The 23997-nt window shown below is 44.0% G+C and overlaps 7 protein-coding genes across 8 annotated transcripts; 3 read left to right on the top strand and 4 right to left on the bottom strand.

The window, feature by feature from the left end:
- The first annotated feature begins 448 nt into the window (after window positions 1–448).
- Window positions 449–1476, top strand: LOC6633220 (uncharacterized). Its single transcript, XM_002055949.4, has 2 exons — window positions 449–647; window positions 721–1476. The coding sequence occupies exons 1-2, from the start codon at window positions 624–626 to the stop codon at window positions 1171–1173; spliced, it is 477 nt and encodes a 158-aa protein (XP_002055985.1). The 5' UTR covers window positions 449–623; the 3' UTR covers window positions 1174–1476.
- A 486-nt stretch (window positions 1477–1962) lies between these two features.
- Window positions 1963–3577, bottom strand: Sce (E3 ubiquitin-protein ligase Sce). Its single transcript, XM_002055948.4, has 2 exons — window positions 2205–3577; window positions 1963–2140 (listed from the first exon to the last, which is right to left on the bottom strand). The coding sequence occupies exons 1-2, from the start codon at window positions 3489–3491 to the stop codon at window positions 2096–2098; spliced, it is 1332 nt and encodes a 443-aa protein (XP_002055984.1). The 5' UTR covers window positions 3492–3577; the 3' UTR covers window positions 1963–2095.
- Window positions 3578–7400: 3823 nt separating this feature from the next.
- On the top strand, window positions 7401–15159 carry LOC6633217 (uncharacterized). Its single transcript, XM_032433680.2, has 4 exons — window positions 7401–7743; window positions 11612–11890; window positions 12196–12502; window positions 14361–15159. Exons 1-4 carry the CDS (start codon window positions 7655–7657, stop codon window positions 14745–14747), a joined length of 1062 nt encoding a protein of 353 aa, XP_032289571.1. The 5' UTR covers window positions 7401–7654; the 3' UTR covers window positions 14748–15159.
- LOC6633218 (uncharacterized) lies at window positions 7631–9124 on the bottom strand. 2 transcript variants are annotated; one of them, XM_002055947.4, is made up of 4 exons: window positions 8932–9124; window positions 8146–8874; window positions 7945–8079; window positions 7631–7878 (listed from the first exon to the last, which is right to left on the bottom strand). In XM_002055947.4, exons 1-4 carry the CDS (start codon window positions 9024–9026, stop codon window positions 7767–7769), a joined length of 1071 nt encoding a protein of 356 aa, XP_002055983.1. In that variant the 5' UTR covers window positions 9027–9124; the 3' UTR covers window positions 7631–7766. The 2 variants fall into 2 exon arrangements, with proteins under 2 accessions (XP_002055983.1, XP_032289570.1); XM_032433679.2 differs by having other exon boundaries at window positions 8937–9114.
- A 1973-nt stretch (window positions 15160–17132) lies between the features above and the next one.
- On the top strand, window positions 17133–18465 carry HSPBAP1 (HSPB1 associated protein 1). Its single transcript, XM_002055945.4, has one exon. It carries the CDS (start codon window positions 17207–17209, stop codon window positions 18404–18406), a length of 1200 nt encoding a protein of 399 aa, XP_002055981.1. The 5' UTR covers window positions 17133–17206; the 3' UTR covers window positions 18407–18465.
- ALiX (programmed cell death 6-interacting protein-like protein AliX) lies at window positions 18401–21776 on the bottom strand. The gene is made up of 6 exons (XM_002055944.4): window positions 21445–21776; window positions 21060–21178; window positions 20718–20999; window positions 19062–20657; window positions 18816–18998; window positions 18401–18752 (listed from the first exon to the last, which is right to left on the bottom strand). The coding sequence occupies exons 1-6, from the start codon at window positions 21654–21656 to the stop codon at window positions 18637–18639; spliced, it is 2508 nt and encodes an 835-aa protein (XP_002055980.1). The 5' UTR covers window positions 21657–21776; the 3' UTR covers window positions 18401–18636.
- A 133-nt stretch (window positions 21777–21909) lies between these two features.
- Window positions 21910–23807, bottom strand: LOC6633214 (odorant receptor 59b). Its single transcript, XM_002055943.4, has 4 exons — window positions 23698–23807; window positions 22637–23548; window positions 22221–22578; window positions 21910–22163 (listed from the first exon to the last, which is right to left on the bottom strand). Exons 1-4 carry the CDS (start codon window positions 23790–23792, stop codon window positions 22095–22097), a joined length of 1434 nt encoding a protein of 477 aa, XP_002055979.2. The 5' UTR covers window positions 23793–23807; the 3' UTR covers window positions 21910–22094.
- Between the last annotated feature and the right edge of the window lie 190 nt (window positions 23808–23997).

The raw sequence follows: 23997 nt of genomic DNA, 5'->3' as shown, positions 1-23997 counted from the left end.
GGCAATAATAGTCGTCTGTTAAACAGCATGGACCTTCATGATAGATGTGAAACGTTGCTGCAGGAGAAAGAAGTACGCCTAACGGAAGATGAACTCGCAGACTTGTCCATTAGGGGCATTCCCAATAATATAAGAAAAGAGCTTAAGGCATCTCTTGGTGGCGATCGATCTATCTCAAACATAATTATTAAACAAATTCAAGAGGACTGTGCCAACAAGATCTCGCAATTTCCACAGTTAAGAGAGTTTAGTGAACACGTTGCGAAGCAAATTAAGCATTAGTATTAGGTATATCTTTTAATCAATAATTTAATCAATCAGATTTTCAAAAATACAAAATATCAAAAAAAAAAAAAAACAAAAAACGATTTAACAAAAATTGGATCGAAATTAAGTGAAGTCTCTATTTTGGAAAAAACGTTGTTATCGATAGTATTATAGTTAAAATGCCACCTCTATCTGGCCTGCGAACAGTCGTGAATTCATCATGCTTTTTTACGTGCACTAAGCAGCCGTACCTTTTCGCTCGATGGCAGCCTAGTCAGCCGGAGGAAATCCATGGAGCAGATAACGTCATCAGCACACAAAAGCTTATTATATATTGATAATTAAACTGTTTCATTATGGCAGCGTCTTCATCACACAAGGTTTGTACCCATATGGCGCGCGCTGCAATGGTAAACAAATACGAATAATATGTTTATTGGCATTTGCACGTAGAGCAAAACCTTGCAGCTGATCAAATGCTTTTGCGGCTGCTCGGACATGACCGTTGCGGAAGTGCAGCGTATTTACACGCTCACCAATAGTGTGCATCAAACCCTACTGGACAGTGCCGCGGCCATGCTGCTCCGCCGGTATTTGGAGCTTCAGCGTGCAAGCGACAAAAATAAAACGGAACAGTATCTGGACATCTATGAGAAATGCGCTGAATTTTTGCAGGAAGAGCAGCGCACATTTACGCAGGATGAAATCAATGAACTCTGCGTTTTGGGCTTGGCCTATGACCTTGAACAAGATCTGACCAGACGCACACGTAACGGTCAGGCCTCAGAGATAAAGCTGGGCCTCTATCGCATTCAGGGCAAATGTCGCAACGAGATCGAGGCGAGCAGCGATTTTCAGGACTTCAGAAACGCTATACTCGCTAAAATGCGTAGAATACCTAAATGATGCATGCTAAAGCAAAGAATGGTGCCTTTTGTGTTCATATTAAATATGGTCCAGTTGGCCTACTGACGTAAACAATTCTAAGAATTCTTCTTAAACGCACTCTGCCTCAACAAATTTGAACCCAGCGCCTTTTTATGTCCAGCAATCGATTTGATTGTATCTAAATATTTAGTCATATTTGTAACGAAACCGTGTGACGCTTAGCTACAGTAGCCTAATTACAATTTACTTAATTTAAGAGTTCCTCACAATGTGTATTATTACAATAAAATCATATGAATATATATGTTGTATATTTATATATATGTCAATCTTGTTAATAAGTATATAGATGTACGTTAAAACGTTCTAACATAAATCAAAATTAAAAAAGGTTTTTGTTTTTTTTTTTTTTTATCAAAGAAACTGCACCCACATTATTTTTCTTATCATTTACCGCATTGAAAGCTAAGTGCAAAATATAATCCATATTTTCATATTGCTGACACATTTTGTGCAACTTTAGCCCATACACTAAAATACTTCCGAAACAGAAAATAAACATGACGCAATCCTTAGAGAATATTCCAACATTACAGCTAGCTTTGGCACAAGGTTAAATATATTTGTAGATGTCTCAGGGATTTATCAACGAATTGTTGTTGGGTTTATTCAAGGTAGATTTGATAAGCACACACAAACTCAATTTTAATCTGGTTCTTCCTATAGATCGACTGGTACAAGATATAGAAGTTCCTCCTGAAAATACTTTTGTACACATTGCAGCCGTACAAGCATCGCGTCCATATGTTGTATTTCTATATATGTATATATATTCTTGTGAAGCACATAAATTGTAAGGGTAAACCTATAAACATATATATTTCGATGATGGAAATAAATGTTAAAAACTAAAATGCCTTGAACTAGGAGACGGAACCCTTTATGTTTTCTTCCACGAATAATACATTTCCATGGGCTTGTTAACCTGCGAAGTGGGTTTAAATGCAGTTTTAGTTATTACCCCAAAAGTTGGCAAATGTTTGACTTACCTTCCAGAATTTATCATTGACCTGATGCAGCGTCTGGTTGCCATTCAATATGACCAACTGCTGTGGCTGCGGTGCGACGTAGATGCAAAAGTTGAGCAACCGGCAGGCTTCTGGCAGATCGGCACCTAAATCCAGAGTTAAACGTATCGCTAGATACTTGCTGAGATGGTCCACGGTGGCATTTGCTGTTGTCTTTATGTACCGTATGCAGTTGTCCTTGAGCGCTCTGATTAGCTGATTATCTGCGGACATCTCTGTGGGATGCGGCTTGAATACCAGCTCGATCTCATCATTAATACCCAGCTCGCCGTTGCCCTCGCCCTCGGTATCGATATTTGAATCGCCTTCGGTGCGGCAATCCATTTGTGAGTCCGACTCAGATTCTTCGGAGCGTTCCGAGGTCATCACAGACATGGCGCGTTTGGGCTTTGTACTGCTCGAATTCGATGGGACCGGGGATGGGGTGCTGCGCACTGATGGCGGATTCGATGCATCATCCACTTGCATGCGACTTGATGAAGTGCTGGCGCCCGAAGTACCCGCCGATGTTGCAGCCGTGGGTGTGCTGGGTGTCATTGGCGTTGCAGGAGCTGCAGCTGTTGGTCCAGGTGTTGCTCCAACAGCTGTTGCTTGAGGCGCATCACGTTGCTCGCGATCATTGCCATTTGTATTGCTGTTGCTGTCATTGGAAGCGGTATCATGGGCATGCACTGCATTAGCTCCGGCACGAGTGGCATTGGCAGCGCCAACACCGCCACTATTATTACCCCCACCGCCACCGCCACCACCACCAGCAGGCCCACCGCCGCCACCCTTGTTGGTGCGAAAACGTTGCGGCCGATTTTGTGACTGTAGTTTGATGCCCTCGTTGATGGAGTTGACAAGCGCTTTTTGTGATTGTGTTGGATTGAATTTGGCCATTATTTTCTCTTGGGAGGCCTCGTATTCCTCGCGGCTGGGATAGATTTTTGAGATGAGCAAATCAAAGTTGGGATCAGCGCGCAGCGAGCGTTTCGAGACGAGCTTCTTGCGGCAAGTGGGACACTCCTTGTTACCCGAACGCAGTGCGGTCACAATGCAGTCCGAGCAGAAGCGATGCAAACACTCTTTGGTCGTCATTGTTTTCTTCAGCATGTCCAGGCAAATGGGGCACATTAACTCGCTGTGCAAACTGCGCGGTGAGACGGCAATTTCTGTGCTATCTGTTATTATTTCTTGCGGCTTGCGCTGCAGCTCGTACAGCGACAGATCCCATGTTTTATTTTGCGTTGGTTCTAGCGAGGCCATCCTCCAGAAAGTTTTCTTTAATTTTTCTTTCCACAATTTTCACTTCACTTTGCAACTATTCGATAGTGATGTTGCAGTGCGTTTGTTTACAATCGAAGGCATGTTATCGAACAAAAAGAGCAAGCATCGATACTATCGCTTAGATGCTCATCAACGTCTATCTGGCAACGCCAGAGCTGCTTGCCCCCATCAGTGTGTATGTATGTAAGTACATTATGGAGCAAATGAACATTGTAAATTGCACTCTCTGCGAGTTTCATGTGCAGCTAATTGCATTGCTTTCATATCCAAACATAATTTGACAATGCGTCAACACTTCAACTTAGGATGCTTGATTGACGGCCGTCACTCAAGCGCGCGCTGCATTCTTAAGCATTTGACAGAATCCCGCCAAATATGGCTTAAATATAGCATAGCCGTTAACTAAATTGCATTCGTCAAGAATTTAAGCTGTGCGTCCCAGTTTAACACTGAAGCGGCCAGGAATGTGCCAAATTGCCTGCGAGTTGACAATTGCGCGCACTTTTAAGTCGCTGTGTCGCATGCCTCATACACTTTTCACAGCCAAAGGTTTTTCCTGTCACGGCACAGTCGCTGCGTCAGTCTGGAATTTTCCATCTCAAGCGCCTGACGCCGCTGGTTGTGCATGGAACCCCAGCCCAGGTGACGGGGCATTTACCTAATGTGCATTTGCAATTACATATATACTTATAGACACAGTGCATATCTTTGGGATTAAACCAAATAGACGCTGCTTCAAACCCTGCAACAAGTTGTTCAAAATCTTTTCCCGGGCAAGTCGTACATGAATTACAAAATTCATTTAACATTTTGATCTATTCATTTGTAAAATTTTCGAAATTCCAATGCATTATTTGCTGTGTATCCAGATGCCAGGCGCCGCATGGCCGACGACAACCGCTGGACATTCCGCGCGTGACATGTCAATGCATTTGTCAACTGACATGGCTCTTGTTGCTGGTCACTGCCGGAGCTCAACAGGTGCAAGCAATGCGCTTTTAAATGCCTCATTAAAGCGCCCAGCTAATGTGCGGTACGTGTAGGCGTGTAGGCGTGCCAGAGATTTTCCCTCGACAAGCAACAACGAGAACAAATCGCTGCCAATCATCATCAGCATCCCGGTCATTAACAATTTATCGTGTTTCCCAGCCGGCCTGTTTCGCCGCCATTGACCAAGTCTGACACCAATTGAACCATTGCACCCACACGACGCTCGAGGAGCAGCTCGGTGTCCTCGATTCTGTGTACAGGCTGAGTACGTGCAGGTTCATGACCCAAATGTTGGCTAAGCCAACGCTTCCTACTCTCAAGATGACTTCTAGCATTTTCAAGCTGAGTTTGCGTTTTATTGACATTAATCATTGGCAGCCTCTTGTTAAAATTTGCAACTAAACGTTCAGTACTTGCGACAGCATTCACTGCTGCATGCCTTAAATACCCTGTAATCATAAATCAATGTGTAGAATAGACTAAAACTGGGTGGCAAGCGAAGAATTATAGTTTTGCAAATGGTATATTAGTCTTTCGTCAATTAGAAATTTTACGATTCAGAAGTGAAAACCTTAATTTTTGCATAGTAAAATTAAATATTTTAATTATAAAATAATCTATACAAAAATATTCTTTGGAAAGATTTAATTTTAAATTCTTTTCTTTAGATGTTTTTATATACTAAAAAATTGCATTATTAGTGTATGTTCTCGTCACTTTAAGAATTAAAAATAATATATGTTTGTCTTGCAGAGTCAGCCAAGGTGCACTGGGTATTTTTTAGTCATGAACTCCCATAGAAAGAGTGCGCATTCTTAGCTGTGTATTTTATGTCTTGTTTATGGTCAGTTGTTAATGACAATGCATGACGTTCCCCTTGGAAAACTGTGTGCATACCAACAAAATGGTATTTTCTTTTTATACTTAATGTCGGGCCTCAACACGAATGGCATTTCTTTATTTCTGTATTTTTTCTATATCTCTTTTTTTTTTTTTGGCTGTCCAGCTCAATCATTCGGCGCAAGACCGGAAGGATGCTCTGCCCATTTCTAGCTGTATTTCTGTTCTTCCTTTTTTCGGGGTCTCTGGCGGCTTGTCTGCGCCATTTTGTTTTTTTTTTCATTTGTTTTTTATGTCTGCGCCATTGTTCGGCTGTGCCAAGTGAAAGTTTTGACTTGGTTTTGGAGTTGGGCATGAAATGTGCAAATCATAATTGAACTAAACTAGCGTAATTCCAGCAAACATGACCACGTCTGGCTATGCTGTTGGGCGTCACTGCAGCAGCAGGCCAAAGCAATTTGTTGGCCGAGCCAAATTGTCCAGAGCATAGACTGGCCAAGATGCCACTTAACCTTAGTGCGGGCCTAGTCCTTAGCCTGGTCCAATTCAATTCAATTTTCTGTGTGAATGCAACTGTAGTGCATTCCAGGCCAGCGACAGACAGTTGCCATGTCAAAGTCTGCTTATAGCGGCACCCACCCAGCCACACACACACACACGCGCGCACGCTGAGAACACAGCCTCAGCAACAGTGCTGCGCATTCAGCTATTATCCAGCTAAATTTTACTATTGCTTGCAACGCTGTTTGTCGCCTGATTAGAGGTCAATTTAACGTTTTGCTTAATTACTGATTTAATCTCTAAAGTAATGCACTCAACTACTTCAAAGAAAACTCCGCTTTCGCATTGTGAATTGTGTTCTATGGGCCACCTTGCTAATGTAATTTTACTGTTTGCAGCTATTGTGAACATTGCATTTAGCTACTTTTTTGTAGCGACAGTTGGCAACACTGCCCCAGCGCTTGGCTAACAATTTGACAATAACGAGCTGGCCGAGTGCCCGCCCAATTTTTAACCCAAACCTGATTCCGCACCGTTGCCCGGTGCCTTTGTGCAGCGGCTGCTGAAGTGCCAGAGCCTGCCACCACACAACAATAATAGCAACAACCACAACAACAATTGGACTTTTCAATTGCCTGCTGCTGTCCAAATATTGCCAGGTCGAGTGAACCACTGCGCGTGTTTGGCTCATTATTATGAAGCGCTCTTTGTCTTTGGCTTTGGTCAGGCCATAAATAAATCTCAATTAAAGTACAACCCTTTTTTATCCATGCACTTGCATGAAGTCTTATAATTTTGTCATACAGTGAGTCCTTCCCGAGCTGATCAGGTATACATATATTTTCTTGATAAGCGTCTGTCGTGCTGGATTTCATTTGAACGGTAAGGTGTACTTAAGATATGAGCCACATTCTATTAACATTCGAGTGTTATAACATATTTACACAAGTCCTTCACGAACTATTGGCCAGAAGAAGAATAGAAGAAGATAGTACCGTTGTTTGGCTAGGCATTGCAATTTATATATGTACTTGCCTGCAAGAGTATTTAATCTTCGCTAACCTAAAGATAACTGTTCTTTCTTGTATTTATTTGTCGGCAGAGGGCGTATATGTACGTGATAACAATCAATCAGCGGCCAAGTGAGTGGCAAGAGCAGGACTCAATCTCCTCCAAAGTTGTCTCACGTTCACACCACGCCCGAGCCATAGCTTTTCAGCAGCCATGCTTTATTCTTTTGTGTATGCCACCCCCACCACCTCACCTCACCACACCGTATCGAACTTGCATACTTTTTTTTGTGGCTCTACTGTCCAGCCTAGACTCTGGCCAAGTCGCAGTCACAGTCGTCAAGCGTGACTTTCTTATTGTTGTTTGTTGGCTTTTTGCATACCGACAACACCAAAAACAAAAACAACAACAACATCAGCAGCAGCAGCAGCAGAAGCAACAACGAACAACGACGCGACGTAAACAAAAACCGAAGTTGCAGTCGCCGTCGCTGCCGATCCCCAAACTCAAACCCGAAGCCAAAACATTGGCCACTTTGGCCCTGGCCGTGGCCGCTGCCCATTCAGTGTTTGGCGAGATTTTATCGCGTGCGGACGTGTCTGCGGCTAACAGAAGTGCATATATTCTAAAACTGTGATTCATAACAGACATTCAGTTAACATAGCGACCATCAGATACGTTAATTTAACAGCTTGCGCATTAAATGCCTGCTGCAACTTTGGCGCCACCAAACGATGCGCTAAGCATACAAATTTGAGCAACAAAAGCAAAAAAAATATAAAAAAAACACGTAACAGCTTATGTTAATGAAAATGAGTGCAACAAGAACAATAACAATGACAACAATGGTAACAAGAGCATATGCGGCAACAAGCTGGCGCTGGCTATGGTAAGTAAATACTGAATACAGTTTCAGCTACTGCACCGCAGCCAAGAGAATCCTTTGATCCGATCCGTTTGCGTGGCAGCCACCGCCAAGCGGACGACCCGTTCTGCCAGCTGCTCCGTTTGTGAGCTGCGGCAGCTATAAAAGTATATAGTTTATAGTGTATTTTAGGGTATTATGAGCAATGTTATTGATGACACCTACTCTGTGTCCGGTTGCTCTGTCTGGGTGTGTGCCTGCGTGGTTTGTGTCTGCTTCTCTGGCTGCCTTGGTTCAGCTGCTGGCCTTGCCCTTATCTTGTTCCTGGCGCAATGCTGGTGCTTGCTGTGCCGCTGAGCTCTGTGAAAGCAGAGCGTCGGCTTATCAGCTGGATGTGTATTTAATTTGCGTCTATACTTGGCTTACCTTCTGGCCTGCAGCTGCTTAAGTTTTTGCAGCTTGGCAGCTGCCTGTGCCTTTACTTGGGCTTCCGCCTCTAGGCGTTGCTTTTGCAGTTCGAGCTCCTTGAATTCTACCAGCTGATTGATGGACGCCATGCCATTCAGGAGCAAGTTGCTCTGACAATTCAGAGATCTTAATAGCACTTGAAATAGCCGCTCGTGCGGCTTTAGCAGCTCTTCCTCGTCCTCAGACTGGGTCGTCTGTGTAAAGCTGTCCCGCTGCTGCACTGCAGTGTCTATGGTCTGTGTGCTGCTGGACATGTTGGTGGGCATGGTACTTGGCTCAGATTGCGTCAACCTAGTCTTGAGTTTCACTGCGATTTGTGTGGCGCGCTCCTCCTGTGTGAGGCGCTTTGTCTGACAGCTGGTGGACTGAAAGAACCGTGTGGTGGTCTGCTGGTGTCTGGATATCCTGAGGCTCAGATCCAGCGTGTCCACGGCGGCATGCGAATTGTGCAACACCGGCGTTTGGCTCTCCACATCGATAACCAGTGGAAAATGTGTTTCCACATTGCACGTCCGACCGAAGCTCGTCTGGCTGCTAGCATCGCTGACGCACTCGATCCAGGTTTGGCTGGAACGCCGCAGTATGCGTTGACGCCTTGGCTGGCGACTAGAGCGCGACCGACTGGTTATGCGTTTCGCCTGCCTTATGGTCAGAAAGCCATTCTGCACTGCATAACAAAGCATATAGCTGGCGGAAGTTTTAAATAGAGCAGATATTCTTTAGCCGATCCTGTTCGGAACTTACCTCACCTTGCCGCAATTTATGCGCTTGTGTTTGATCAATGGGTCCTCCGTGGACTTGGACAGTTGAACCAAGGCCTTTAAATCAATGCTAAACATGGTTAAAACACAATATTCAATTTCGACAACAAAAATAACAGGTAAAACAAATATATAAGAAATACGTATGTACCTTATGTATGTACATATATGAAAAACTATTTATGAAACATTTTTCTTAGAAGAAAAATAAATAGTTATATAAAAATAAATGGAAATGAAAGAAACTTTTATATCAGATAGTTCCTATTGAAATGACACTTCAGGTAATGGCATTCCAGGGTATTTATTGTGCGTTAGCCCACCACAGATAACTGTTGTCTCTGACTTTTTATTGTGTGTGGAATTGAAAAGCCAATCTGCTGAGTTGTGTCTGCTGTTTGGCCACAAAATCTGTTCAATTTTGACACGCAGCCCTTTAAAATTTGTCTTTTCGAACACGCAAAGTTTGTGTTGTTCGTTGTTTTCGGTTGTTTTTGCTGCTGTTGTTCATGTTCATGTTGTTGTGGTTATTGCCCGGGGGCTCCTTTGTGCTGGTTACATTAATAATTCACATATGCCACATATGCTGTCTGCCGCGCGCGCTCAAAAAAAGGAGCTGCATTCGATTATTTTGCCATTTATCTGTGCGTTGTTGGACCACAACTGGACCCCAGCTCAGTCCACGAAAACGAACCACAGCTCTGGATTGGGTATGATTGGTGGTCTGTGCTAAATACGTGTCGATTGGAATGCTTTTTGATTTGACTGCTGGGCTGGCATTTGGCAGTGCATATTGGCGTGCCATATGCCCAGGGCTGGAGAGTCAACGATTTTGCACTAACTACGGCTTGCCCCTGCTCAAGCATCCATCAGCGGCGGCAGCTTCTAATCCCGCCTGGGGGGCGCATTGGTTCTTGACTCACAATTTATGCCAGCTTCGATCAAAGTATTTTTATGCTCTTTTAAGGGTAGTTTGGCTTCGTAACTTAGTTTGTAATACATTAAAAATATGCTTTGCGCATTCGGACAAGTTAACAGTCTGGCTGCTCTGTCAACAGCGAAATTTCTGGCAAGGCTTCCGATAAGTTTCTAAACCATTTTGTCTAGCGGTTCAATATCTGGCAAGGTTTCTGTTTGACTTCAATAAAATGCATAGATTTATGGAAGTCTATAGTCTGGCTGCTCTGTAAACTGTGTAAACTAATTTCTGGCAGCGCTTTCGGTACCGATTGCACTGCATTTATAAATATAATCGAATTGCAATTAAATACTTAAATACATCATTGGCATTCATAAGATAGTATATTCTTGCTGCTCCATAAGCAGTGTACTTTCTGGCAACGCTCCCTATTGGTTTTTGCCAAATTGTTAATAAGCGAGAATTTGTTATTCAAATTGCAATTTACTTCAAACATAAAATTAATGTAAGGGTATTTAAACTACGGCATGCTAAATAGACGACTTGTTTTGATATTTTTCTTTGTGCTTAGAACGTTGCATGCATTATGTGTGTGAGAGTCTTCAGGCTGAGTCTTGTCTTGGGACCCACTGCCAAATGCCAGGCACGTCGCTTCGCTGTGGTCGCCTTCGGTTACATTTGATGCATAAAACTTCGTCAATACATAAGCATACATAATACATACATAAGCATGTGTCCAGTATAATTTGTTGCCAGTGTTGCCATCGGCCTTTAAAATGGCCAACTGCTTAGTCGGTCAATAACTTTGCGCCGAGACGACATCGATTGGCACAGCCTAACGATTTTCTGGAGCACTCTGCCAGTCCGTTACATTATAAAACTCTTATGAATGTCTTCTTCTTCTTCTTGTTGTTGTTGTTTCTTTCAAGAGGAATTCTCTCACACCCCGTGTGTCATCGTATGCTTTTCCACTGAACCGTAGCGTATGTGACTTTCGTCTATGGCCGTTTCCCCAACTTTTCACTTTACACACATATTACATTGTAATTGACTCTAGTTTATGTTTGTGTGTGTGTGTGTGTGTGTGTGTGTGTACGTGCTCATTTGCATTTTTAGCCGATTTTCTTTGCGCTTTCTTCCCTATTATTGGTGGGCAATAGCAACAAGAACAACAACAGCATCAGAACTTTGTAGCATGCACTAGAGTTGAGCGCATATCGTGATTTTCTTCGTGACACGATCACACACAAGTTAACACGATATTTTCGTGTGCAGAAAATCCAATTTCGTGCATGTGGCGACTAAACACAGAAATATGAAAATAATAGATTAAACATCTATGTAAGCGAAGGCTCTTTTCGAATTGTATTTCGTGTTCGCTTTGTGTGTTGTTAGAAAAGCACGACACGCGCACATCTCTAGCCAGCACCCTTTGGCCAATTGTCAGCTGGGCCGTTTGGTCGTTCGTTCGTGTTGGGTTTACAATTTCAAAGAATGGCCGCTACTTGAATTCAGCTCAAAATGCATTCACTTGGCTCTTGACTGGGATTACAGGGCCAATCGAATGTGGAAGCCGCTGACGCTTGATTGACCCTGAACCTGAGAGAGTTGGATTCGCCCCCCAACCGCAGGCGGCTTAATCCCTTATAGAATTTCGCACATAAAATCCAAAAATACTGGCATATAAAAGAATAAGAAAAAAAAAGAAAGAAAGACAGACCATAAAAGTTGTTTCATTTTGCAGTTTATGCTGCTTGCTTTGCCTGGCTGCAGCGGCTCAGGCTGAGGGCAGCGGGAGCGGTAGCGGTGCCAACTCCCCACCCAAGTCATTGGCAATGCCAACGCCAGCGACTGCCAAGGATGCCGCGCATATGTATAAAATCAAGAGGCAGGACAAATACCAACAGCAGCAGTTGCAGCTGCGTGCCAGTCAGAGCGATGTGGTGCCAGCTCCTTTGTCCGGCGCAAAGCAACAAAAACAACTGACAAGAGGCGCACATGGACTCAACAAGAAGCTGCTCAAGTGAGTATCGTAACGGGGGCGGGATGTCGGGGTAGAAGGGGGGCGTAACGCTCATTTTGGGCTTAATTAATGCAACGTGTCTAGTGCCAAAGAACAAGAACAACAACAAAACTGTTGCACGTCAGTTGTTGCTGCAGCTGTTGTTGTTGTTGTTGTTGTTGCTGGCGTGTCTGTGCGGCCATAAATTATATTATGAGACAATCCCCTAACCGACACACTTCTGCTAAACTCTATATATAACACTCTTTCTCCGTATTAATCTCTTTGTCGCTCTGCGTCTGGTTCTATCTGTGCTGCACTTGCAGCAAAATGGGCTTCATGAAGGTGAAGGCGCCCAATAGCCACAACCGGAAACGCTTGGCGGTTGAGTCACGACGTCACGCATCGCGGGATGATTCACACATGTTCATCATCAAATTGCCGCCAAATCTGCACTACTATACAGCGCCCAACAGCATACGGAATGCGCTGGATGTGGCAACAAAGGGGCAGCAACAGCAACAGCCGCAGTTGCCGCATCAAATGAGCAACAGCGTCCACGACAACGCACCAAAGTCTCCGGCGACTCCAGCGGCAAGCGAGGCGTTGGCGTTGAAAACTAACGGGAAAAAGGTAAACGGGATTCCATTAGGTTACACCAAAGCAATCAGAAAAAAAAAAAAAAAAACAACAAAACACAAGCAGAATGTTGCAGTCGGATATAACCGACTGCCCAATACCCGTTCACACAACTATTTGCTTAATTTAGTGAGAGCTAAATTTCTTTTGATTTTCCAGGCAAATATTTTCGAATCTTTCCAATTAAAGTAGCTCATTAAAATATGGATAATTCTATCTGCATAACTATGGATGATGCGGATTTTCTTGAATTAAAGCAACAGAATATCTTCAGCTCTAAATTTATTAACCTATCTCTAAAACTCTGGAATGTATTTAATACATTGAGAACATTTTTGGGTCGATTTTGAAAGGAGGACTATGAAAGCTATACATTGTATTATTTTATCCGATGAAGATAAAACCAAGCAAGACGAACATTGCACTAACCCTATATACCCCTTTTCACTTTGCGAGCGAGTAGAAAAACAATGTAAAGAACGGGCTCTAATAGCTCTTGCCTCGGCCTGGTCGGGCCTGGTCTGGACGGGCCCGGTCTGGTCTGGCCAACTGATGATAAGCATCGCGCGCGCATGTGCACAAAACAAATTGCAAAAAACCAACTCAAATACACGCACACACACACACACACATACGCACACACACCCAGTTTTATATAGACAAAGTTACATATAGAGGCCAAACAGAAAATGGATTACCCATTTGGGCCATTGCATTTCGTCGACTGCCGCAGTCAAGGCTCACCCATATAGACAACACATAAGTAAGAGTGCACCAGTCAAGGCTGCCCGACCAATAGATACCCTGTGCTCAGCAGTGAGCTAGCTGTTTCTTCTGGAATATGATTTCTTAATAATCTTTGGTCCCATTAGAATTAGCTACATATTTAAATCGAACCTATTTAGTTCGTACATTCTACAAGACAGCTAGCCTTAATGTCGATTTATATTGATTTTGGGAACTCTGATTTCGAAAAAAATCAAATTGAATTTCCTATCAATCTATAGTTTGATGCTATTCAAGATGTTATGCAGTTTGAAATACCTCCTTCTGTCCATTACATAGCTTGGCACAAAACCGATATAACTATATTTATATTGCAATTGCAAATGGGTACAGGGTATAAATAGTTGGAGCGCACATGCACGTTCAACTGGCGACCGACTTACCAACTTCGGGCACAGCTTCCAGACACTGTTGTGGCAGTAGCAGTAGCAAAGGCTGTGGCAGTGGCAATGCCAGTGACAGGCACTCCACAGTCTCAGCTATTTATATACGCACAGCAGATGCCATTGCAGTTGCAGTTGCAGTTGCTGTTGTTGTTGTTGTTGTTGTTGTTGTTGTTGTAGCTGTGTCAATGTCAATGTTGTTGGATGCGGCAGGCATAAAAATTATTACGCTCTCACGGCTCTAGCTGAAAATAAATATGCAAGCCATGGCCATTAACCAACTTCAATTAAAAATGCAATTTGTTAGAGACACTCGTTGACTAATTTATGGCGGCGGCCCCAAAAGCCGTGGATATGGCCAATATTAATGTTAATATTACTGTTACTGTTATTGCCAGACGCGTCTAATCAATATGCATGACGCATTGCATGGCTCGTTTCTGTAAACATTACTGTTACTGTTAATTTAAATGTCAATGTACTGCCATGTCGTTTTGCAGTTCTCGTTTCTGTAACTGTTACTATTACTGTTAAAGTTAATTTAAACGATATTGTTAATGTTAATCAAAATGTTATTGGGAAAGGCATCTCATCAGGTCTTGTTTTCGTTTCTGTTACTTGAAATGTTAATTGAATTGTTATTGGTATACGCCCATCTAATCAATATACATGACGCATTTCAGGTCTCGTTTCCGTTCAGCTCGAATGGACGACCAGGCCGTATCTATCATTGGAATCTGCCCGTCTTGAAGCAGGCGCTGCACAAGAAACCGCATTTTGCGCACGTCACGGCCGAGGATCGCAATCGTCTGCTGGACATTGAGAAGATACCGACATGGCGCAAACCCTGGGAGAACGATACCATGGAGAAGTCCTTTACAGCGGGCAGCGGCAAATCCAAATACAAGAAATCGTTGAAACAGAAATCTCCCACATATTATGCGCCCGCACAGGCGGTAAACAAGCAGAGCTTCCATAAATATTTTGCGGGCAATGGCAAGCCGAAGGGCTTCTACGTGATCAAGGAGCATCAGACAAAGCCGCAATTCTATCAGAATATCATATCATAAGTTCAACTTTCATATTTTCTTTGTATTCCGCTGTCAATTGACCTGGGCATGCATCTATAAGACTGTGGTGTGGGCATTTGCTAATAATTATATATATTTTTATTTATGTACCACTCGTATAACTATTTAAATATCAGCCTATGGCTAGTAAAACTAACTGCGAGTAGAGTTCCAGTCTAATGTGGACTGTTTTTATTTCAAACATTTTTCCGTCCAATTTCTGCAAAAGTAAAAACGTATTTTTTATAAACGCAAACTCTAAACGTGCTTGTGCCGCCCCACGTTGGGCGCCACAAAGGCAACTGTGACTAACAATCAACTGGAATTTATTATGAATTAATCAGCTACTCGTATGTTTAAGTGCATGTACGAATTTGTTTAAGCAAATAAATATGACGACTGATTTAAAACACACAGCTGTAACTATGATGCGTTGTTGTGGGTAAAAGTGGGGCTCACACCACGAATCACAACTTTTATTTTAGGCATATGGCTTGCTGTTGTGCAGATTTGTGGGGAAACAGGAACGCGAATCAAACTTTGAGGCAAGATCAGAACCTTGGGCCAAGCCACAAAATATTTTTTAAGTACCTACAGCAACAGTTTATTGACACGGGCACATGGCCGAAAAAGCACAAAGAGTTGACAGCAGAGTGACAGCAGCTCGAGATACAGATACATTATCTGAAAGAATGCCCAAATGGCGCCTGAGAGCAAAACTTGTACGTGTACGTATGTCTTTCTTCTTATTTTTGTTTTGGCAATTGCCTGTAGCTGCTCAAGCAGCGTAACGTGCGCAATTTTGTTAAGAATTTTTGCTGCTAATTATACGCGAACCCGAAATCGGAGAACGCAAGCCTGGGAGTGCGCTGCTTAAGCCCCAAACCAGAGCTGCGCAGCCGCCTGGAAACGGAAACGGGGCGAGTGCGAGTAGGTGCGCGCGCATGCGCAATATCTCATTTGGCAGATAAAAAGCTTGCGCTCCAGAGATACAGATCCAAGCTCACACGGGTAAGCAGCACAACGAGTCGCACCGAGTAATAAGTAACAATAATAATAATAACAATCATAATGATACGTTGGCAAACGACAAAAAAAAAGTCAGAGTAGGCGCACCTTCAAACTGGCGCATAAATAATCTTGTTGACTCTCTGGCCGTTGTACACTGTTTGCAGCGGGCAAGTTGGGTATATGGGTTTTGTGCAACAGCAAGACAATCATTTGTTTATATCAAATAGATATACTTTTCAACCAATTGGTTTAATATGCGTTTTGACATCGTTTTTATTCATGGCTTAAATTTAATACTGGGTTCGCAACGGCTTCGAGCAGAGTATTGCGCAGTCGTTGCAATGTGCATTCGCTTTTTTTTTTTGCGACCTTAGCGCCTAATTATTTTCTTGGCTCGGCTTATGCTTTTCCCTTGCTGCTGACTCACGTACATTGAACTTTTCACCCGTGCCTGTAGACATCTTAAGTAGATTTAATGACTCGCTGTTTTGTGTGCAGGAAAAAAGCTTAAAGAATGAAACATAAATCACATTTAAGACAAATGCCGTCAACTGTTGCGCCCGAGCGGGGCCAGGCTCCGATAGATGCCTTTGCCTTATGGCATTCCTGAATGCAAATTGCCGTGCTGCGACAACAGTTATATCAGGCAATCAAATGCCACAATGCAGTCAGATAACATTCATTGGTATAAATGTGGCATGGCATAAGCTAAGCGAAACTCCAATCTCCAAACTACAAGTAAAGCGTCTTGATATCAACGCACTGGCCGCTGCCAGAAGTTGCAACTTGTTAACGCCATTCCATTTCCGCCTGTCATATCAAAATAATTATCTCAAAGTGTTGCTTAGACCAAGTCCTAAGAACCATGACCACGATATGCGGCGGTATCAACAACAACAACAACAACCGTCGCAGCAACAGCAGCAGCAAAAGCAATCAGTAACGGGCAACTTTAGTTTGCGTGCGAGGAGGCATTGGTGACTACAACTTGATCTGCAGAACTTGTTTTACACGCAATCTTGATTGCAATTATGTAATTCCGAAATGTGCACTAATTAAAATAACATTTCACTTAATTGTATTTACATAACTTTTGAAAGTGCTTATTAATTTGAGTACATTTATAGGCCATTGGGTGGTAAGCAGTCGTTCGGCAGCTCATCCCACTTAAAATGGAGCAAAAGCCGCCAATACGATATTGGCATTTACGCTAAATTAAATTATTTTATTGACATCTAACTCACACATTTAAATTCGAGTTCAAATTTAACAGCCTCGGTGGCGCCATCTATTTACGATACGTCTGGTCACTTAGTTGAACAGAGCTGCCACAGCGTTCGTCGATAAGCGTGTTTTCAACAATAATCGATTCTTATCGGTTTAACATTGGCACGGATGAATTTAAGCCCGGCAAAGTTGCCACACAAATTCACAGTAAAATTACCCATATGGCCACATATTTAAGCTCCAACCTGCGCGACATAATCCTTAACACACATGTTCCACTAGTTTTTCCAGACTTTCCCATACACTGGGAATGCTTTGATGACTCGCTGCTGGATTGGTGCGCTCGCTATGACAAGGATGCAAGTGTCTCCAGTTTGCCGGCATTTGAGAGCATGGCCATCGCAGACTGTGACACGCCACAATGGGAACGCAAGCGAAAGCGTGTCAAAATGACGATGCACAAATTTCTTCAAGATTTTACAAAGGAAGGACAGGAACCGACCGAGTGGGCCGCTTATCAATATGTACGTGCCGGCGGAATACCCGCAAGCTGCCTGACGGGCATTGATTTCAAATGCTTTGGATTTGCAGAACACCAGAACGACTATAGCCTCTGGTTGGGATCGAAATGCGCCAATACACCATGCCATTATGATACCTATGGGGTTAATATCGTGGTGCAAGCATACGGCAGCAAATCCTGGTTACTCTTTCCGCCGGAGACTGCATTGCAAAGCTCACGCATACCCTACGAAGAGTCAAGTGTTTACTGCTTGGAAAACTTCTATGCGCCCGCGCCCGACAAATTGAGCCACTACGAGCAATTCCAGGGTCAGGCCTATCATTGTCTGCTGCATCCGGGCGATGTGCTTATTGTGCCTCGTCACTGGTGGCACTATGTGGAGGCGGTGGAGACGTCGTTAAGCGTGAACTATTGGGTGCCGCTTAAGACTGACCTGGACTTGACCCTAGATGAGCTCATAGTCAAACATGTGGTCGAGAGCTTTGTCAAAGGCGAGAGCGATCAAATGAAGCAGTATTTATTGAATCCCAATCAGCTTGACGAGATCGCCGACTCAGCTAGCTCACTCTTCAGTCAGTTCGAGCATGCAGTGCAGGATTCAAGCTCGGCGAGCAAACGAAAACTATGGGAAGCTGAGTATTTGGGCCAGAGCGAGGTGCTTAAACTCCTGAGCAGCGTTGAAGTGCGCGTGCGTGCCCTGGACGTAATGTCCAAGGAGGCGTACACACAGCTGCTCACAAACAACGCCAGGCGGCATGGCGCTGCCATGTGGAACCGGGAGGATAACATTATCAGCTCTACGCTGGAGCAGCTAATCAATAGCATGTGTGCGCCGCGCTGCATTGCGACTATCAAAAGGGAGTTCTTTCGCCGGTTGGGCCAAAATCAAAGATTATAGCGCTATGACGGAACGTTTATTGTGATACGTATATGAGATTAAAATCCAATAAGCATTCATTTTCTTATATTTGATACAATTTGAAACGGAACCAAAAAGGGTGGCCGGGGTGCGCGCATTAAATGCCATAACCAATCCAGGTTTAGATCGAATCTAAATTCACGAATAACATATAGAGCCGCAGGCTAAACACAGTGCGATATAACTGATGTGGAATAGAGCTCGTTAATTTACCAACCGGGCGGTTTCTGGTTGGGATAGCCGCCCTGTTGATGAGCAAAACTGCCGGGATAGGTGCCATAGTGGCCGGGTGGGGGGCCCTGAGGGAATCCACCATATTGATAATCTGCAAAATATACGAAAATACAGTTACAGCTAGCTTCATTTAGGCAAAGATTAGACTACTCACTGCCTGGATATGGGAGCGTGGCATAGGGATTGAAGCTTTGCGGCATGGGCGGTGGCACATAAGTGGGATACGGCACATTCGAAGAGGCGCCATACGGTACTGGCATATGCACTTGAGCCGGATACGGCACGTTCGCTGCCGCAGCTGTTGCGGGCGGAGCACCAGCGGGCACGTTTGGAAAATCTAGAAATTGATTAAATAGTTAACTTGAAATCAAACATGATTTGGATATTAAAGACAACGCACCGCTGCCGCTGCCCGATGTGGATGCATAGTGTGATGGCAGAGCCGGTGTGGCCGGCGGTGCCTGGCGACTCGATTCAGTGGTCAGATCCTTGAGCAGCTCTTCCTTTTCGGTTTTGCGTGCAAACACAAAATCACTGATCTTATTCTGAAACACAACCAGCAGCTGGGTGAGGTCATTATAGAACTTGGTGCCCTCCTGCAGATTGCCCGACAGCTCGATGTAACTGTCGTAGGCGGTGGCCAGCTCCTGGTACAGTTTGTCGCGTGAGCTGCCGCAGTTGCCCGTCTCGGAGACGAAGGCTGCATGAGCACTTTGAATATCGGCGACCAGCGATGCCTGCCGTTCCACGCTCTCCTTAACCTGTGCCTGCAGTGGGTTCAGCACTTGGCCAATGCGCGCCAATGACAAGGCAGGCTCATCGATGGCACCATCCTTTTGCAGAGCAAGCAGAAACTCGTCCTTCATGTTAAACGTGGCCGACTTCAGTTCCGATTCGACAGCGTCGCGCTCCGCCTTGATGGTCTCAACAGCTTCCATTAGCTGTTTAAGACGCAGCACACTGGAACAGTTGGGATCCACGCTGCCGCTGGCCGAAGGCAGCGACTGTTGTATCTGCTCGGGCGGCAGGGAGAGTAGCTCTATGCCTTTCTGGTTAGCCTCGAATTTCTGGCGAACCACCTTATCGGCCTCGATGGCATTGGTGATGACCTCGCGATACTTCTTGGAATTCGTGCGGAACATTTCGGTCAACTTGTCCGAGCTGATGCGTGTCCAGCGCTCCTTAAACTGTGCGCGCAGCTGATTGTCTGAGTCACGCTCCTCGTCCAGCAGCCGTTCGGTTTCATCTAATATCTCGCGATTGCGATTGAGCAGCTCGGGCAAATCCTTCAGCAGTGTCTGCACATTCTCAATGCCGCCCTTTTCGCGCACCTCGTGAGCCTTCTCTCGCAGTGAAGGCGGCAGACCGCTGCTGCCATCCGTTATCTCGACAGCAGCCGGCAGATTCAAACTGGCCAGCACGGCATTCAAGGTCTGGGTTGCATCACGCAGCTTCATGATTTCCGCATTGACAATCTCGTTCTTGCGCATATCGGAAGCGGTCAGTGCGCGATGTAGCTCAACGGGCACCAGATTGCTAAAGATGTCCCTAAAATTGCCAGACATGGGCGTCGCCAAGGGCAGCGGTTTGGCCAGCTGCGCCTTGCCGGGCGAAGCCAAGGTACTCAGCTCTGGTATCATTTCATTGTAGATGAACTCGTTGTCCTTGGTGGACTCGGCGAGGTTGCGCTTGGCGCGACTGAAGTACTCGTCCAGGTAGGTCTCGTTGCCGCCACGTGACTGGGCTGCTTTGAACAAATCGATGGCATTGCGCAGCCGCGCAATCTCCTCGCCAATCTTTTTGGACGAACGACAGACCAGACTCTGATACAGCTGCGTCAGTGCATGGAAACCTGCCTGCTTGCCAGCCACTGTGGGTATCCACTCCTTCTCCCAGAGTCTGCGTACGGACTCCTTTTGCATGGCACGCAGCACATCAGCATAGAATTCCTCACCCTGGCAGCACAGCTTGGCTATGATTTGTTCCTTCATGTTGTCTGTGGAAAGGGGAGTTTATTATTTTATTTTATTATTTTCGTCTGTTGGTGTTATTTCACCCTTAATAGCCTTCAGTATGAACACCTCCTGAGCTTGTGCCACCATCAAGGCCTGCAGCACAATCAGCGTATCCTGACTCAAGTCTGGAGTGGGCTCTGAGGGCACCGCTGCGGGCGTGGCGCCCTTTAAATACTGGAAGATGCCAGCGCTTTGCTGCAGCAGTTTGATAGCCAGCTTGAGACCCTCATCCGTGTCAAGTTGCTGACTAGAAGCCACACTGCTCTGCAATGCGGCAATGTTGAAAAGCACGCAAACCTTCTCGTACAGCAGCGAGGTATGAGCTGAAAGTTAAGAAACTTAATTAAACCGGTTGCTTATTTCATCATAGGCACAAGACTTACTCAGACTGATTTTGTCACCGAAAATGGAGCCCTTGTCGAAGGCATCTTTCCACTTGAAGGGTATCTGCAGCTCGCCAGCTGATATCTTGGTCTCTAATGCGCATATTTGATCGTAGTAGCTAAAATAAATAAAAGTGAAACCAAACGCCAGCGGCGCCCCATTAGAGACGACGTCATCCGCTTTTTGATTGTGTTTACGTCTAGGTAAAGCTGTCTCTTTCACACACGCACACTCACTCACTCACTCACACACACACACACACACACAATGATTAATTACAGTTACTTAAAAGCTATCAACCGCCATGAGTCATGGAACAATTTTAATATCAAACCATAAATAAGGAATCGGGTACTCTTCTACTTGATTGTAAATCAGACTTACGCATAAACGACTTCCAGCGATGCCTCATACTTTTCGAAAAACTTCCAAATTGCCGTATTGCGTTGCTTTGAAAACTCATTTACTGCGTCCGCATACTGCGCCTTCTCCTCGGCGCTGGCACCATTGTAGGTGCTTTGTATGAGATTGTTCAGAGGCTTTATTATGTCCACCTCTGAAGGCTTCTTCAGTGGCACACCCAGTAGTTTGGACATATTGTATGTTAATTTTTGCTACGAAATACTAGTTAAATTTAATTTGCAGACGGAAACCAGATTTTCTTCTTTTTGTCTGTGCTGCCCGTTGTCTCATCAACAGCTGCGGCCAGTGTTGTTGAATTTGTAGACAATTGGTGAGTAATTCTGTAAATGTGCCGCGCAGCTGTTAATAATAGAACACTTCGTTAACTGTGGAGCAGTTTTTATTAGTTGTGGAGTAATTCTGTTAATGGTGCAAATTTTTCGGCAATTTTTTCAAAAATGTATTCAATATTTGGAGAACATTTTAACGGTTATCCAAAATGAATTTGACCTTATTTTTCAATTATCTTTTTTGTGAATATAATTCTTTGTAATATATCATTTTTTTCTACATGTAACCCGTGCATATTTTAACTACAAATTTGATAAGCTCATCCAGAGATTTGATGATACTTATTTGAACTGTTCAGCAAGATTCATTTCACGCACTATAGTAATAATGCTGAATGCAAACTTGGCCACCTAAAATTGATTTAAATATTTAATTAAATTATTGATTAATTTTAGCTATTAGCTTACGCTGATATTGCTGTTCATTGTGATGGGAATAATGCCACCCGCCATAAACAAAATGGGCTGCTGAGCTTGGTGCATGAAGTGAGTCAGTGTGGATTTATAACGAAGCTCTGCATCAATCCATTTAGATTGAAAAAGCGCGTTTGACAAGTCATCGCAGTCGTCTAGCAGCCAATTGCAGGTATAGCAGAAGGGAAACGTCTCCATGAGTACCGCCACGACAAACATGAACGAGGCCAGGCCACGCCATAAATTGGAGAAAAAGAATACGTTGATCAGGGTCAGACCCAAGACGGAGCCAATGAGTCCAAACTGCACAAATATTGTGCCCGATATTACTGGACGCAGCATATTGCAGCATCTGGTACAGAAGGAGAAAATATTCAGCAGGCACAATCTGGCATGCGTCAAAGTCTTACTCCTTAATCTTCTTGTGATCCTTGATGCAATTGACTATCTCCTCATAGTTATCCTGCTCTGACATGTCGGGATCCATGCGTAGATTGCGCACATGATCCTTTAACACATCGAAGTGCCCGCGTATTATAATGAGAAATACAAGCAGATATGTGTCGGCCAATTGATCTGTCATTACCGCAAAGGACATTATGATATACTCAAAGATCGCTTGTATCCACAAATTACGCGTGCTCTTGTGCCAGTCAAGAAACGGATTGTACACTGACCATGGCGGCCTGCCGCTAAACACATAGGAGAGAAATGTGGAGCCCACATAGACACAGTATACTATGGTGAAGATCAGAAAGACCAAATTGCTGCGGGCCACTATAATGTGCATCTTGTGGCGATCACTGTCGCTACGCGCCCGCTTGTCCAGGCCATCCATAATGTCCTCTGTCTTGGTGAGACGCCACAGATTACGGTACAATATAGTGGCCTTTACTGCGGTGCCGAACACATTGAGGGCCACCTGCAATGAGGTGAGAAACTCATCGGGCGTAAAGTTGTTGAACTCCAGCACATAGCTCATGGCAAATCCTGCGGACAGATAGACAGTTCCAAAGCCGAACGTAACAAAGGTCCAGCAGTTGTACAAATAGCGTATTAGACCATCTTTTGGTGGCAGCCAGCCCATTAGCCACATGGCCCGATACATGTAGATGCAACCAATCCGAGAACTAACTGGTTCAGTTAGTGGCGCTGGCTTTATTAGCCTAAACAATGATGACTCCATTGCAAATCCTGTCGACTGTGCGCCCAGTTTGTGTACTGCTTCGTTTTTATAGTCGCTCCCATTGCAATAATTTTGGCAAGCATCAACTGGCAAATGAATATGGCAGCTGTTCAATTCTCGCAATGTGTTGGGAGGTCTGTGTTTATGTAAAACAAGGTCAAAGTTTAGCTATAGTTCTATCCATCATTGAATTATTAAAATGGAAAGTTTCAAATTCAAATATTTATTTGTATTTATTGAAGTATAAATGCATGTCTGTATGTATATAAATACGTATATACGTACCCGTGCTTACAATGCTCTAAATAAGAATTGTTATTGAGATATTTGCGTGGTGCATGTATGTCAATTAATAAAATTGATAAGTATATGTTAGACATGCGTAAAGAAATGGGAATGTCTGCTTGAAACTGACATCTTTTAATGGGAACTAGGTGATGTTAGAAGTTCGTGCTATACCGTAATAATATGGATTTGGGCTGAATAATATTTGAAATTCATTAATGCCTACTTAAAGCTTAATATTTTTTAATTACATTTCTATTTTGCTTACCATTCGCAGGAAATTCTATTCAACTCGCGGAA

Source organism: Drosophila virilis, chromosome 2, assembly GCF_030788295.1.
Source record: "Drosophila virilis strain 15010-1051.87 chromosome 2, Dvir_AGI_RSII-ME, whole genome shotgun sequence".
Classification (NCBI taxonomy): Eukaryota; Metazoa; Arthropoda; class Insecta; order Diptera; family Drosophilidae; genus Drosophila; species Drosophila virilis.
Note: the sequence above shows the minus strand (reverse complement) of the source record. Positions and strands in the feature narration are given on the sequence as shown.

Excerpts from the sequence above, each read along its gene's own strand:
- LOC6633220 (XM_002055949.4), top strand. The coding sequence starts at position 624 with ATGGCAGCGTCTTCATCACACAAG. Across the intron at positions 648-720 it reads CAGCGTCTTCATCACACAAG|AGCAAAACCTTGCAGCTGAT; the intron begins GTTTGTACCCAT and ends ATTTGCACGTAG.
- Sce (XM_002055948.4), bottom strand. The coding sequence starts at position 3,491 with ATGGCCTCGCTAGAACCAACGCAAAATAAAACATGGGATCTGTCGCTG. Across the intron at positions 2,141-2,204 it reads TCAATGATAAATTCTGGAAG|GTTAACAAGCCCATGGAAAT; the intron begins GTAAGTCAAACA and ends CCCACTTCGCAG.
- LOC6633217 (XM_032433680.2), top strand. The coding sequence starts at position 7,655 with ATGTTAATGAAAATGAGTGCAACAAGAACAATAACAATGACAACAATG. Across the intron at positions 7,744-11,611 it reads ACAAGCTGGCGCTGGCTATG|TTTATGCTGCTTGCTTTGCC; the intron begins GTAAGTAAATAC and ends TTCATTTTGCAG. Across the intron at positions 11,891-12,195 it reads CTCAACAAGAAGCTGCTCAA|CAAAATGGGCTTCATGAAGG; the intron begins GTGAGTATCGTA and ends CTGCACTTGCAG.
- LOC6633218 (XM_002055947.4), bottom strand. The coding sequence starts at position 9,026 with ATGTTTAGCATTGATTTAAAGGCCTTGGTTCAACTGTCCAAGTCCACG. Across the intron at positions 8,875-8,931 it reads ATAAATTGCGGCAAGGTGAG|CTATATGCTTTGTTATGCAG; the intron begins GTAAGTTCCGAA and ends AACTTCCGCCAG. Across the intron at positions 7,879-7,944 it reads ACAGAGCAACCGGACACAGA|CTGCCGCAGCTCACAAACGG; the intron begins GTAGGTGTCATC and ends ATACTTTTATAG.
- HSPBAP1 (XM_002055945.4), top strand. The coding sequence starts at position 17,207 with ATGGCCACATATTTAAGCTCCAACCTGCGCGACATAATCCTTAACACA.
- ALiX (XM_002055944.4), bottom strand. The coding sequence starts at position 21,656 with ATGTCCAAACTACTGGGTGTGCCACTGAAGAAGCCTTCAGAGGTGGAC. Across the intron at positions 20,658-20,717 it reads CATACTGAAGGCTATTAAGG|ACAACATGAAGGAACAAATC; the intron begins GTGAAATAACAC and ends CCCTTTCCACAG. Across the intron at positions 18,753-18,815 it reads CACGCTCCCATATCCAGGCA|ATTATCAATATGGTGGATTC; the intron begins GTGAGTAGTCTA and ends TATATTTTGCAG.
- LOC6633214 (XM_002055943.4), bottom strand. The coding sequence starts at position 23,792 with ATGTCTAACATATACTTATCAATTTTATTAATTGACATACATGCACCA. Across the intron at positions 22,579-22,636 it reads GATCACAAGAAGATTAAGGA|ATGCTGCAATATGCTGCGTC; the intron begins GTAAGACTTTGA and ends CTTCTGTACCAG. Across the intron at positions 22,164-22,220 it reads CAATGAACAGCAATATCAGC|GTGGCCAAGTTTGCATTCAG; the intron begins GTAAGCTAATAG and ends AATCAATTTTAG.